The sequence below is a fragment of the Hippoglossus hippoglossus genome, chromosome 5 (assembly GCF_009819705.1).
Source record: "Hippoglossus hippoglossus isolate fHipHip1 chromosome 5, fHipHip1.pri, whole genome shotgun sequence".
In the NCBI taxonomy this organism is placed as follows: Eukaryota; Metazoa; Chordata; class Actinopteri; order Pleuronectiformes; family Pleuronectidae; genus Hippoglossus; species Hippoglossus hippoglossus.
In genome coordinates this window covers 18901067-18917332 of record NC_047155.1, presented here as the reverse complement: position 1 = coordinate 18917332, position 16266 = coordinate 18901067, and the positions used below count along the sequence as shown (strand labels likewise).

The 16266-nt window shown below is 41.4% G+C and overlaps 1 protein-coding gene across 1 annotated transcript; it reads right to left on the bottom strand.

The window, feature by feature from the left end:
* Positions 1-1998: 1998 nt before the first annotated feature.
* Positions 1999-7961, bottom strand: LOC117761259 (keratin, type II cytoskeletal 8-like). Its single transcript, XM_034584970.1, is given in 12 exon segments — positions 1999-2606; positions 2709-3157; positions 3588-3628; positions 3734-3954; positions 4104-4117; positions 4120-4204; positions 4206-4229; positions 4447-4611; positions 4702-4797; positions 4903-4963; positions 5581-5789; positions 7400-7961. Coding segments are annotated over 12 exon segments (1851 nt in total). The 5' UTR covers positions 7838-7961; the 3' UTR covers positions 1999-2558.
* Positions 7962-16266: the final 8305 nt, after the last annotated feature.

Sequence of the window (16266 nt, the reverse complement as noted above, 5' to 3'; positions counted from 1 at the left end):
ACAGTACCAGCAGCTGAGCTTGTTCCACAGCAACGCAAACAACCAACTGAGCTCGGACATGACACTTAAAGGTTCAGGCTCAACCTCAAATGGTTAGTTAAGGAGACAACGTCAAAAAAAACGTTGGGTAACATTGTTAAACAAATTAGATCTAAACTAGAAAAGGTGCATTTTACTGCAGAGCATAAACTTCATGCCAAACTTTAGGCCGTGCCAGGGACAAAGCTTACAAGCTATAGCTACAGTAAATGTAGTGGCTTAAAGTAGTTAACGAATAAACATGGCCACCGCTGTGGGTAAAATGCTCATAAATGTAAGTATGAAATCTTGCAAAATAACAATGAATCCAGCGGTATATCTTATTTTAATCTAGTAGCAAATGAAAATGTCGCTGTGACAAGCATTTCAGGAAAATCGCTATTCACGCAGTCAAAACAAGCATGTAAACATAAACAGTTCCTAGGTGAAGATTTTCTAGCCCTGTCCGTTGTGGCTCCGTTTGGAGGGGGACACTACCAGCGAAGGGCACTTCATATCTAGGGGTGGGGCCAAGGGAGAGGATTTGGGACTGGGCCGAAATTATTTGAAGTTTAGACCTTGAACTTTTAGCTTCACTGGATTTATCTGATGGCTGTAGTGGTTTTAAAGAAGAGGCTCAAAAATACGATGACCCATAAATTGACACAGCTGCTGCAACATTGACATGCTAACACAATAATACACAAACAATTTCGAAAAGATTAACATTTTTGATGGATTTGACCTTTAAATATTACTATTCCAAGCCAAGTTAAAGTTACTCTGATAATGCTGGTGAATTTGTATTTTTACATTTAGTTGATAGAACAAACAAGATGTTGAACATGTCAATTACTGAGCTTGAGAGATGTTAACTTCGGACAGGGCCATGCTAGCCGTTGCTCCGTTTCCACTCTTTGTGCTAAGCTAAGCTAACGTTCTCCAGGTTGTAGCCTTAGGCCTATATTTAGGCCTAGACGGATACAAGAGTGGTGTCAATCTTCCCAAGAGGACAAATGAGCATGTTTCTGGTCATTTGAATTGAAATAAAAACTGAATGGGATTTTTAGTTTTTCTTGTTATGCAGTTATATTTATAATTCCGTCAAAGCAGAGTCAGAGTAGGTCACCACAGCTTTCACTACTCAACCTGTACAGAAAAGTGGAGCATGCTGAGACCATTGGCAAGGTTTTCAGCTTTCACTTTCACCACAGGTCACCTATTGTCTAGAACACTTGTATGGGTATTAACAGAATATGTTCTCTGTAATTATGTGTTTCATGCAATTAACTCAGTAAGTGTTCAGACCCGAGTCATGTTCAGGTGAATGTCAGCCGCCAGACATCTGTTGAAAGCGACGGACGTTGGGTGGGATTTCTGCAGGTTTCTGTCTTCACAAGCCCTTGTACGGCCTTGGGTGCGGCACCACCACCCATCATTCATGTTCAAACCTGTTCCTCCAGGGCGGAAAGGGCCCCTAAAGAAAGCATTCACTCTAAGAGAAAAATAACCTATTCCTCAATAAATAGCAAATTTGACATCGGTTTCTCACACAAACTCCTCCGTACAATTCTTAGCAATTTTTTAAGAATGCATGACCTTTGAATTATGTCAGGCTGTTCAAAAGAAAGTCCTGGAGCATGTACCTATAGGCCGAGGCAGACTGAGGCCTGTCGGGTGCTCCAGAGCAAACGTTGATGAGAGGAAAATCATCTTTCCATCAAATTCATTTTCTTTTTAGAACTGTCTTAAAAGTAAAATTTATTTTCATTCGTATGTGTGTGTTTACCTAGTTGAAAACCTACAAAAAAAATTCTCTCAGGCTGATTGCACAAGTTTTCACATTATCTCTGAATGTATCCTTTTAATATTTTTCTCCAAATGTGCTGTTGCACATTTCCTCATTAAGTGTTTAAGTACTTGAAATATTTCAATGTTCATGGAAATTTCACTTCAAAATACAAAAGACCACGATGTAAATTACTTTTTAAAGAAGATTTATTGTTGACCAAACAGGACCCCAGGTGTTGCAGCAGCAGCACACTGAAAAACTACAAAAGTATTTCTAAGTAGAAGTCACGAAGAGCATTTTATTTATATTTTACTGTTTGGATACAGAAGTTTTAGAACAAGGAGTTTAGCATGGTGATGTTTTATTTTACTCCAAAGTGCTCATATTAAATTTTATTTAATTTGAAGTTACAGTTTTTACAGTGCTACCTGTTCGTCAAACGATAAAAGGAAACAGCAGAGGAAAGCACATACAGCACTGCTACCTGTTGGCTAAACATGTGTGGTGCAGTCAGACCACAGTTACACTGATAAAACGCCCACACACACAATTTCTCAGCCTTCACAAGTTTCCAGAGACCAGAATAAAATCTCATCAGTTATCACCTCTTCATCAAAGTTATCTGACAGAAAGTAGTGTCTGTGTATTGAGTGCAGGCACTTTGGTGAATCTACCATTAAAAAACTGGAGGGAAAAGCAAAGTGTTTTTTCTTAACAAGCAAGACCAAAAACAATAAACCAGAACTCATCACTCATCAGCCACAGCCTCAGCTTCAGCTTCAGCTTCAGCTTCAGCCTCAACCTCAACCTCAGCCTCAACCTCAACCTCAACCTCAACCTCAGCCTCAGCCTCAGCCTCAGCCTCAACCTCAACCTCAACCTCAACCTCAGCCTCAACCTCAGCCTCAGCCTCAGCCTCAGCCTCAGCTTCAGCTTCAGCCTCAGCCTCAGCCTCGTCCTCCACATGTTCCTGCTCCTTCTGCTCCACTGTAGCCGGCTCCTCGATCACCGCCTGCTCCTCCTTCTTCTCCTCCACCTCTGTCTTCTTCTCCTCCACCTCTGTCTTCTTCTCCTCTGTCTTGATCACCACGGTTTCTGTCTTGGTGATCGTGGCGCTCTTCACCGCTCCTCCCTCCAGGGCAGCGATGGAACCACTGCTGGCTTTGACTCCTCCAAAGGAGCTGCTGGCTTTGACTCCTCCAAAGGAGCTGCTGGCTTTGACTCCTCCAAACGAGCTGCTGGCTTTGACTCCTCCAAAGGAGCTGCTGGCTTTGACTCCTCCAAAGGAGCTGCTGGCGTAGACTGGGGTGCAGGAGCTCTCTAGGCCGTAGGCACTGTAGTTCACAGCTGCACATGCACAAGTAAAAGGTAAAGATTAACATGGACATTAAAAAAAGGTGCCAATAGAGTTGATATTTTCATGTAATTGTCTGCACATTAGACCGTATTTTACATCTTTTTGTATCAGCAAAGGCTTTGGGGAAGTTTTTCTAATGTCAGAAATAATATGGCCACTCACACATTACATGTACATTATGTTTACTCACATTAACTGGACTTGCAATTGAAAACTGACTTTCCTCCATTAATTTAATGCATTTCAGCCAGTTGTGGTGTCATGCAGTGATGAACTGAATTTGAATGCACTATAGCTCTTTGTGATTTCCTTCTAACACACTCCTCTTTACATGTGGACGTCACATCAGTCTTCTTTTCTCCGTTTTTCTCACGTTTTTTTCCTATAAAATGGCAAAAACATCTGTGAAACACAACTTACATGTCTGTTTTGCTACATTAACCTTGATTCCTGTTGCTAACCTGTAGAGACAAATAGAGCGAGACAAGAAAAAGCAAAATACCATGAGACAAAGTGAAAAATGAAAGATGCCGTTTTCATTACTTGCTCTGACAGCGACATCTTACCTGTCCTCCTCTCCCTCCAGCAGCTTCCTGTAGGTGGCGATCTCAATGTCTAGGGCCAGCTTCACATTCATCAGTTCCTGGTACTGGCGGACTTGATAGGCCATGTCGTGCTTGGCTCTCTGCAGAGCCTCCTCTAGCTCTCTCATGCGGAGTTTAGCATCCTTCACTGCCAGCTCACCACGCTCCTCGGCCTCTGCGATCTGAGTTTCCAAATTGGTGCGCTAAGAGATGTAAAAAGTGAAGTTGGATGTAATGTCTTTATAAGGACATGTTTTTCTAACTCATTCAGAAATAAAAAAAAGTTATCAAACAAAGCCCCTGTACTGTGAAACATGTCAAAATATATGAAACTGAAATCTGTGTTCCTCACTTGTGCTTTAACCATTCAATTTCAGACTGGAGCCTCATTATCCTGCGGTTAATTTCAGCGATCTCCGCCTTTGTTGACTTCACGTCGTCACCATGTTTGCTTGGCTGAGTGCTGCATCTCTGTGTACTGATACAGAAAGGAACAAGTCAGGCTAAACACATGAAAAAGGCATCATTATAACTTGGGTATCTTTTTAGTTTAGTTTTCTGTTCACATGAGACTTTTGAGAAATGAGAAAAAAAGTTTATGCCAAGGGGGCTGAAGAAGAAAAGACAAAAGAGGGTCATTCTACAACAGCCAGATCAATCAACAGCATGCTGTGGTAGTGGGGATCAGGTCTCACCTTGGTCTGGTACCACGTCTCAGCCTCGGCTCTGCTGCGGTTTGCGATATCCTCATACTGGGCGCGCACCTCAGCGACAATGGCGTCCATGTCAAGGTAACGGCTGTTGTCCATCTCGACCACAACGGATGTGTCCTTGATCTGGCCCTGGAGCTCACTGATTTCCTACATAGGAAAACATGTACCGGAGATGAACAGACATGCAAAGACAGATTTTGGAAAATTTTAAGAATCAAAACAAATGTAAGTTATTACTGCGTTGTAGATCTGCCTCAAGAAGTCAATCTTATCAGAGAGCCCGTCCAGTTGGGCTTCCAGGTCCGTCTTAATCATGAAGGCTGCATCTGTTTCCTGCAGAGGAAAAAAAGACGACACTGAGAGGAAAGTTGCCATTGTGTGGGCTCATTGTGCTCAAAGCCAAATCATATTATTTCAAGATCAAGAATCAGAACAGACCTTCTTCATGAGGACAAAGTTGTTCTCACTTTCGTTGCGCTTGTTAATCTCATCTTCATACCTGGAAAACAGAACATTTTTTGTGATGTAACATGCTCAATTTTTCTTTTTTTATTATTACAAAAATCAAGTCGTCAGAAAGTACATTTTCTTGAATTTGAATATAACCCTTGGTAAATATAAATATCAAGACAGTATAATGCATGAATGTGGCATCTACACTGACTCAAATATTCAAACCAAAGAATGCTTTAGTGTTAGACTGGTATTACCTTTTTATTGCAGATATATCAGTATCTGTCTATAAGCAAACCAATAAGTAACATGAAATTCCAGCAGACAAATTGTAAATTAGGTTTGAGAAACTTAGAAACTGTATCTTCATTACATAGTTTGTCCACCAGAGAGCACAGAAAAGTACAATTTTACATTGTAAAATAATCCTGTCAAGTTTGTATCAGTGGCATTGGTGTCAAATTTGTTTGTGTTTGTGTAAAAAAAACTACTAAAGGTCAAAATATCCTTTCAAATGTATAACGGCTGAATATGTATGCCGTATTGGTCTAAATCTGTCGGTCAGGCTACAGACAGGATATTTCCAATTACTTCCAATTAATTAATTAACTGATCAAATTCGGCTTGGTACAAGATGTTTGGTTCAGATTCATCTCCACTCACTTGGTTTTGAAGTCCTCGACCAGGCCCTTCATGTGATGCAGGTCAGATTCCAGCTTGACTTTTTCATGACCCAAGTTGTCGACCTGCTTGCGCAGGTTGGCGATGTAAGCTTCGAACATGGCGTCGATGTTGGAGCGAGACGTGGTCTGTTCCTGCAGAAGTTTCCACTTGGTCTCCAGTACTTTGTTCTGCTGCTCCAAGAAACGTACCTGCAAAGAGAGAGGTGTGGGAAGAGTATAGAAAAAGGCAAATGAGCACTTCTGTAACTTTGCTTCATTGACATTTTCCAAGTTTCATATTTGTTTGACGATATGCACTTCACCAGTCTGATCAATTAAAGAATGGATATATGATACTGAATAAATATTTCTTATTTTCACATAAAGACTTCAACACTGTGAACTTTAAATAGGCTGGAGGGTCTCATTGAGTGCAAAGAGGGCAGGAGTGACTCAGAAAATATTATTGGCCTCACTTTGTTTGCCTAGGGACATGGACAAAGAAACACGACAACTAGAAGAAAGCTGACTGAACTTCTCCGACCTACAGCAACCTCTGGATGTCACATCAATAATTGGTCACCAAATTCTGACCCATACTTCTGTGTTTCAACACAATGTGGCACTGTTCCCCAATTGTGACACAGCTCGCCCCTTTACGAATTTCCTATTCAGCACCCTGACCCTGGGTTGGGTCGGCAAACATGACGGGAGACATGCAGTTCTGTGTGTGCATGTGTCATGTCAATAAGTCATGTGTGTTGAGGAGTGGCAGAGAGCTTTGTTTTAAGACTCTGACTCTGAAATTCCCCTCGCCGTGATTGATTTGCAGGTTAACTTGCATCACTGCTGGTAGCCCCCTAAACAATAGAAATGGTTTATGAGTAACAATGACAGATAACAGAAGAATCTGATAAATCTCAATTAGAGAACAGGCGAGCTGCTGTCTCTCCATGAATGACATGACATTTCTGCAATCTCTGTTTGATGGTGGGTGTATAAAAAGGAGTTATGCTACAGTCAAGAAAATGGATTTCTTGAAAATGCATTTCTTGACTGTGACAGCCCCATGAAGTGGGTCTTATTCAGATTGAAAATATTTTTTAAGCAGATAATTATTTTACTGCAGTGATGTACTCCTCTGTGAATGTACCACGCTTATCTTATGTAAACCTTCATCCTGCCACTCCCTCTCTTCTTCTGTAAAAGTTTGTACAGTTTGTGACTATCCACTCAATGAAATTCAAAAACTCACAAAACATATGACAAAATACAATACCAGAGTGTAAGAGTGGATTTATGACAAAAAGTACAAGAATACATCTGTCCTTTTGTCTACTTTCTGAAACTCTCTGTTGCAGATTATTGCTCACATGTGGTGGCACAGTATTCCTTCAGCCAAAATCGTTCTGCTCCTCACATCAGCCGTGCATGTACTGTGTAGCCAGGTTGATCCTCTTATCTGAGTCCAAGGATCTTAACATATTAGGAGGATAATACATTTCTCATAACAGTCACTCTCCTACATGAAATCTCAGTGCTTAGCTGTTAGTGGACTGAACGTACGTTTTTTATTAGGGATTGTCTCAACAAGATCTCCATTGAGAATTTTGTCCATCTTTCACCTTGAGCTATTTTGGCTTGCAGTGCATTCATTTCCTCTGAAGCTCCTGAGTTATTTTCTACTCTGTGCTGGATAGTTTTTTTTTTAGAACAGAACAAAGCATCATGCATATGTGCTGGTTGTTGCAGTTTTCCTCATGTGGCTCTGATATAAAAGACTTCTGGTAGAATGGCACTGATCTATAATATGAACTGACCTTGTCAATGAAGGAGGCGAAGCGGTTGTTGAGGCTCTTGATCTGCTCCTTCTCCTGGGTGCGGACAACCTGGATGTTGGGGTCAATCTCCAGGTTCAGGGGCGCCAGCAGGCTCTTGTTCACGGTCACTGCTGTGATGGGGGCCACCAGCTCATTGGCCATGCCACCTCCCATACCTCCACCAAATCCCATGTAGCCAAACTCTACCCCGCCACCTCTTTGCGCAGCACCCCCAGCAACATACCCACCAGCCACCTTAAACCCCCCGGCACCCACACTGGCACCGCAGCTGCCCACTCCCCCGTAGGAGCTGCGGACAGTATGGCTCTGCCTGGCACCACCATAGCCAGAGTAGGACTGGCTGCTGAAGCCTTGAGATGGGCCCCTGTGAGAAGACGCGGAGGAGTAACTGGTGGTCTTCATGGCTCTGACGGACATGGTTAAAGAGGGAGTCTGTAGCACCGAGGTGGTGAGAGACTCTGCTGAGAAAAGGGTAGTCAGGCAGATAAAACCTCTCTGGTACTCAATGTGCTATTTATCAGAGCAGGGGAGGGACCCTGCTGAGGTGCCATTGGCTGCCTTTCTCAGCAGGGGAGTGAAGGATGGCGGGGGGGGGGGGGGGGGGGGGGGGGGGGGGGTGAGGGACTGTCAGGGAAGAAAATTGCATCATGTTACACATTTACAGCGCACAAACCATGGTGGAAGAAAAAAAAGGAATTACATAATAGTTAACGTGCCAGTTTCTATAAAACCCCTGCAGAAATACTGGAAAACTTGTTAATGTGGACAAGTTTTGTCCACATTAACCATGTTTGGCAAACTTTATTTTCCATGCTTTACATCATATTGGCACACAATGCATTCACAAAGATACACTGTACTTTAAACAGGGAGACAAACAGTGTACCTCCATGTTGTACAGCACATGCACACACTGCAAGTCAAAGCTGAGCTATAATGAACAAGCAGATGGTTTTATGACCTTCTCCTCTCCTTTGCTACAGTTCTCACAGATGTGATATATTGCAAAGTAAATTACAGTTGCCCTGTGGGACGGTCTTTACGTGTTTGTGGGCAGGGACTGTCAGTCTCGTAAATATAGGAGAACCAACTTTACCCACTGAATATATTTCACTATCTATTTATCTTTCTTTACAAGCTTTTTTTAAAAAAGCAAATACAAGTAAATTGGACCTTTACAGCTAAGACTTCAAAGGAAGAAAATAAATACTGCTGTTTGCAGTTTGCTGGATCTATGATCAGCAGACCAAACCCTGCTAATACACACACACACACACACACACACACACACACACACACACACACACACACACACACACACACACACGGATTATTGATGAACATTCCTTCTGTATCAGCCGAGTAAAGAGCAAACAGAGTTTTGTCTTTTATATTTTCCATTGGACGCCAAGAGTAGTTTTACACAGCCATAAAAGTACTGATACGTACCCATAAAGCCAAATACTGAGACTGCACAAGATAGATAGCTACATAGCTGCATAGCTGCATAGATAAATAGATAGATAGATAGATATATAGATAGATAGATAGATAGATAGATAGATAGATAGATAGATAGATAGATAGATAGATAGATAGATAGATAGATAGATAATTTGTGAAAGAAACATGTACCTCAACAATCATCTCAAACTGTGGAAATCATGATTCGGCCTTGGCTTGACACAGTTGACAGATTCATGACTCATGATCTTTTCTGAGTAGTTTCATGGCTGATGCCTGGATTGTACCAGAGAAACACCCACTTGGCCCCTCAGGCTCCAACGTTTTCACACAACACCTCTATTCTTTTCTTTTCCAAGTTCTAAATGGTTTTGGGGAAAAAACTCACCTATTTATCAGCTAATGAAAAGGCCCAAATCCCAGGGTTCTCTGCTGCACGGCAACTAAATGTGATTTAAAAAACCTGACAGGTACATGCACTTTTTTTTATACCACTCCAAAAATGCATATTTGCTTGATTAGCCTCAAGCAGTGACGTGACTCTTCACAATGATGCTGCTGTGCTAAACTTGGAGGCAACCATATAAGTACAAGTCGGCCAGATTTGTCATCTCAGTAACTCACTCTTTCCGACAAACTGTTGAACAGAGCTGCTTTAATTTTTCTTTGATGGTTGAAACATGGTTAAAGCTCTTTTACTCTACATGAGACAACTCATCATTCTTTGTGCGTGAGGAGAGTGAGGGGGGTCATTTACAAAGCCATCACCCCCCGGCCTTCAGTCTCTTAAGAGGCTGGTGATGTTTTGTATGAAGCTGCTATATGACACACCACGTTTGGAATGTGCTGAGAGACACACATACATGCTACAAGCTGGAGAAAATGGGTGGAGGGAAGATTTGTTGTTAGAGGATATGAGAGAGGACAATTAGCAAAGATAAGAAAAAAACCTATTTCACAACCACCGACAGACTGAATGCAACATTTAGTGAGGACAGGGTGGGATACTTGATGGTGCACAGCAAGTTAAAAGTAGAGGCATAAATCAACAAAGGATAGATGTCATCACTCCTGCACACATCTTCATGTTTATAACATGGCTGGCTACCTACCTACCTTCTGACTTACCTACCAACCAATATATCTACCTACCTAGCCACCCACCCACCCATCCACCTACTTATCTGCCCACTTACCTACCTATCTACCTACATATCTACCTACCTACCTATCTACCTACCTACCTTCTGAACCTGGATTTTAATTAAAATAAACTTTGAATTAATTATTCTGTCGTGTTTTGTAAAAACGTCATGTCATTACTAAAAAAAAGTTTTTGTTTGCATTATTCAGCTGTAACATACAGTGATAATGATCATGTTAGGCAGAGGTTACTTAACATGTTTCTCTTCTGTAAGGGAGGGGAGGGGCTTATTTGAATTTCTGCCTGGTAACAAGTTAGGACACATCCCATTTGAGGAGCCCGTGGCTGCTGTCTCCAACAGGGGTACTTGACTGCATGGGAGCTGTGTGAGTTTGAAAGCATCAACACCAAATGGAACTTGTGTAAAGCTGACTTAAGCAATACATTTTCTGTTGGCTCAGAGACGGCCGCCGAGTTGAGCTAAATGCCGAACTTAGTGTCAGTATGTGTTAGCATGATGTTAGCATACATGTAGCCTGTGCTTGGGGCTCAAGCACACTGTTCAGACAGATTCAAAATGTGCACTGTGATTTGTTGCATACATGGCATTATCAGTTTCATTTAACTATTTAAAGGAATTGGTCATAAAGGGGTTAGTGGAGTTTTGCAGAGGAGTTCAAGTTGGGTTGGATATTAATCATTTTAGTTGCTTGTGGATGAAACAATGAGGGTCGTTAATGAACTGCTCACAATTTTAAAGTCAAATGACTGCGATTGTAGAGCTGCAGGATGGTATTGAGATGAACACACAATACAGGTAGAGTGGAAAGGAAACAACTTGAGCAGAAATTACTTGCAATCCAAAAGAAGGAACGTTGGGCAGCTATTCACATTTCTCACAAGAGACCAAGGCTGGTGCACACCCATCATGCACTTGCATTGTTTCACAGCTTATGTTGTCATGAGCCAGCTCAAGTGGCCGCAACAAAAAGGGAGACACACCAGTATACTAGTTAACGTACAGTATATTTTATTTATCAACCACATCAACCCAATTTAACATGCCAAGTCAAGAGTAAACATATGAAATGTGGAAGTCAGTAAAGTCAGTGGTGTAGGGTGTGCGTGAGTGAAGGGTGTGGCTGCAAATGTTGTAGGGTGTAAAGAACACATGAAGACAACCTAAAAGAACAGAACCAAAATGGAACGTGAAGTGCCTGGGGAGAGGAGCAGAGAGAGGCTGATTAGGCATGCAGAGCTTATGTAACCTTCACACAAAGGGCCACAGGTGCTCCAGATCACATCAGTCAGCCACCTGCAGATCAGACCGACAGTTCACTCCCAGATGTCATGAAAACATTTTCCGAAAAGTTCTACTTTCGTAATTGTGCAATCGAATCCAAATTGTGCTCGGTTGTTTCAGCTTTCATTTATGGGCATAGTTTAAAACATACAATTAAAAGAATAAGATATTGTGCCACTTTCATGTGGTTTTTAATCTGCCAAAATATTCCCCTTCTCTTAGTACCCAATCCACTGAGGCTGGATAGGTGGTCTATTGTTGAGCTCAAACTGTTCGATATTAACACTAGTACAACTTTTTTTTTAAACAACAACTTTTTGGGGCTATATTGCTAACATTTGTGATATTAATTTAATGTGTTTATCTCTTATTTAAGGACTCTGATGATGATAACTCGTTCAACCATATTGACATTAGGATGCTCCTTGTTGAGCATGAAGGTGCTGTGCTCTGATCTTCCCTGCATCTCAGTTCAGCCTCAATAAAGATCATCATTGAGGGAAAAGTTTGATGGGCAACTTCAAGACTTATATGCATTTAGCAATCTCACTTAAAATTAAAATGATAATTTAATTCAACTAAGAAATAATTTATGTTAACTAATGATTTTGAGTGAAGATGGTTAATGTAAACTTGAATATGTGCTCTGCATTAATTAAGGTTTTGTTAATACAACTTGACCTGTTTAGTTATACCTTGAGTAAAAACTTAAATAGTGTAGGGCAACAGGTTTCCACACAATTCTCTAGTAAAGTCAACAAATTTGGGAAAAGAGTGCTACAAACTACTTGCCTACCCACCTTCTGACTACCTACCTAGCTACCTACCCACCTACCTACCTATCGTCTGACCTACCTACCTACCTACCTACCTACCTTCTGACTACCTATCTACAACTACCTACCCTACACACACTTACCTATCTACAAACCAACATATCTACCTACATCCTGCATAGCCAATCCACCTTCTTACCTGCCCACCAACCTACCTTCTGGCATACCTACCTACCTACCTACCTACCTACCTACCTAACTAACTAACTAACTAACTAACTAACTAACTACCTACCTACCTACCTACCCTACTTACCTGCCTACCCACCTATCTACCTTCCTACTTCCCTTCCTACCTGCCTACCTTATGACCTACCTACCAACAAACCTGTCTATCTACCTACCTACCTTTAAAGCTTTCAGATATATCAGCGATATAAATGACCTCCTGCTGCACTCAGATGCCTGTGCAAACTGATAACCTCAACAACACATGAATGAAGTCTACACTCAGAGCACTGTGTTACACAAACTAAATGCAGATAACTCTGAGAAAAGAGTGCAAGGCGTGGTTAGAAACTGCAGCTGTGAGCCGACTGCAACACGCATCTCACAGTACACGTTTGTTTGCTTTGAGACTCACACCCTCTACTGACTGGAAGATGGAAGTGAATGTTGAGCAGCCCTAGAAACTGCACAGGAGTGGCATCACATATAGTACACACACACATATATATATACATATAGAAATATAGTGTCTCATAGAACATCAGCAAATCTACTTCATTAAACTTGAGTCATTTTGGATGGATGACAACCTTGCTCAGTCAGTTGGTCCACCACTTTGGTCTGGACTGAAGTATCTTGAAGTATTGTATAGACAATCATGGTCCACATGAGAATCAGAGGGCAGGGTTCAGCAAGTCACAGCTCCACATGCAGCTCTTCAGCTTCTCTTTTTTCACAGAAAGGTGCCAATTCCATTTTTTACATGTTGCTAGCATTCTTGTAGGCCTAAACCCAGTCTAACCTAACATTAAAAATGTTTTAACATGTTGTGGTCTAAAATATGCATTATATAATAAATTGCAGCCTGGCTCATCCTGTTTGATGAACTCAATACTCTTGGTTAAAGTAGATTTTTTGCTTTCATCACCACTACTGCTACTTTACTGGAATTAAGGTTTGATCTGCAGTGAGAGATTAGAAAACAATGAAAAGTGTAACGGTGAAAAGACATAAAAAAAAGGAGAGCAGATTTGAAACTGCGGACTGAATTAAGAAAACTGAGATAATTCAGACTATAAAGATATACCCCTCTAAACAGAAACTGACAAAGAAAGGGTCATTTTCATATATTCACCAAAAGATCGCTTTACTGTTGTGGAGGTGCAAAGTAAGTGCTAAATTTTAAACAGCCTACCACAGCCACCTAGTGGTAAGACAGATGACTTAATCATCATTTAGACCTGCAGGACTCAAACGTTTTTAATGCAAGTTTTTCCTTCTACTAAAGGTTATCAACTTCTGACTGTGGGGATCCCCTGTTTCTTTCCTCTATAGTAAATGATTTTGCTTTGGGGAGAAATCTCTTGAAAGCTATTGGATGGACTGGTTGGGTATTTGCCACAGAAGTTCAAGGTCCCCAGGGGATACAAAATCTGGGGATCCCTGAACTGTTCATCTGAGCTATGTTCTCTGTCTTTTCATATTGTTTGCTTTTTCCCCAGACATTTGCACATGTACCTTTAATATAACAAAAAAAGAGGAATTTGACTCAGAATGTATCTAGATACCTAAAAAGTATATTCTGCACTGAAGGTCTTACTTCCTGAAATTAAATGAATCTCGTCTCCACATGAAGAAATGAGAGTATAGGTGATTCTGCAGTGTTCCAGTTCTGACTCACTGTTCCTTTTATGTCTTCATGTGAAATAACTTGGTGCTAGAAATGGACATGACATCCCACAGAGAAAAAGTCTCTTAGTTGACACCTCTGATGTGTGACCCTTTCACTTTTCCGAATGTCCTGGCCATTCAACTTGAAAATAGATTCATATAAAAGTTAAACAAATTGGCTCTTAGCGTGGCTTTCAGTGATGTTGGGTAAATCAATGAGGGAGTGAAGAGAGGAGGGAAGGACGTAAGGAAATGATTATGAATGCATCACACTTGCACTCACATCCACATTCCTTCCTGCGTCTGTCAGGGTGCACGCGAGTATGAATATGCATCTTTGCAAACAGACATTTTTAGCTTTGTATACAAGTGTGTGAGAGCTCTCAGTCTGCAGTGAAGCTGGAGAACGAGGAAGGGGAGGGAAGTGCATTTAAGGTCGCAGCAGGCTGAGAGTGGTAATAATCTGACAGTTGTCCAAGATTTGTGAGGCACATAAACTCCTGTGGTATAGTTCCCAGCAGCTTCCTGCTGTGTGTAACTATGACTCACACACCCGAGCTTCTCCTCTGTCCCGCTACTTTTTTCTTCTCTTATCTGGGGAAGATGTGTGTGGTTAAGATTTTATTTGTGGAAAATAATAAATAGTATGGTATCAATACAATCTCCATATGCAACACAAAAATCCTCATTTAAAAGCTGGTACATGTCATAAATATGTATGTATGAATTAAGTTAAGTACCTCTTTCTTTTTGTACGTTTCTTGTTTTTCAGGTTGTTGTGGGCGAGGTAAAAAATGTTGCCAACACAACGTTCAAACAAACAGGACTGTCATGAGGCATGACTCACGCTGATTTAATTCATGGTTCCTCTTCTTCTGCCTGTCCTCATCACATGCCAGACTCATTGGCGTTCCCTTTGCTTCTTGCGACCTCCCATATGCTGTTTTCCCTTCTCATTGAGTATTACTGAAAGACATTGGTGAATGAATGCAAAGTGAAGGTGAGAAACAGTGAAACTTGATCAACCATGAGGATGAGGTAAGATCAGGAGAGGAGAGAACTGTAGATTGTACTGGAGTTCAGGAGGGTGTTGAGATGTCTTGTACCGTTTCCCTCCTGGGGGCTGGTTCATTTGGTTTTATTGTCCAGTTCTCTGGGGGCCAGCATGAAAATCCTCTCCGACCACAACTTCAGCCTCAGATAAACCTTTCCAGGGTCAGAACACTACACACTGAGGCAAATCACTTACTTCCCCTTTTGCCTTGTTTATCCTAATGCACGTGGTTATGTAACAAGCAGGAAACCCAAAGCAAAATACAACTCTGAAAAGGATCAAGTTGGGAATTTGGGTACAAGCATTGCAAATTTGCAATTAATACTGACTGACTATTGCCAAACAGCCCCATCTGAGTTTATTTTGAAATGATGGTTTCCACTATAGGGTCAACAAGCGGGATCATAAGGGAATAAATAACTTCACTATGGGACTCTGTACTGTATACAGCCATCCCCCTTCTGTTTATACTGGCCCATTTCAAGTTTGAAAGCCCCAGACCTTGTTTTAGTCTGGAAGGGCCCAAACGGAAAGGTTTTTTAACGATGATTCATCAGGCTCCTATCACATGAAAACAACCAGCATCAGCCTTAGCTAACAGTGAAGAATGCAACATGGATAATAAATTACAAGCGTTGCTGTCTTTGGCCCTTTACACACCTTGTGTTAACATGTGATTTTTTGATGCAATCTCAAGTGGACAGCTCTAACTACAGGTGCGAAAGCACTCAGGATTTAGATCCAATCACACCAGTCCACATTCGAAGGTGGTCCAGGTCATTAAGCAATGTGAATGAGTGCTGGGCAACATGAAGGAAGGACCACCTACTCAGTTGTCGTCCCCTGACCCGCTGCAGTTTCACTATGAACCACTATGTGACCACTGCCACAATAACACTGATCACCACATAATGATCAATATCTAAAAAAAAATATTACCCAGTCGGCGTACACAACATATCTTTCACTGCGCAGAAAGATATGTTGTGTACGCCGACTGGGTAATAACATAACTTGGTGGTCGTGAACAGAAATGATGGACGTGTTTTGGTTGTATGGAGCGAGGAGGTGTTAAGCCCCACGAGTATGTGGCCCTATGTGGCAAACAACATGTAAGATCAGTGACCACCACTGACACGAATCAACAAAAGAAAGCCTTTAAAAGCAGCCGAACCGTGGGATTTATTAACATCAAACGACACACAA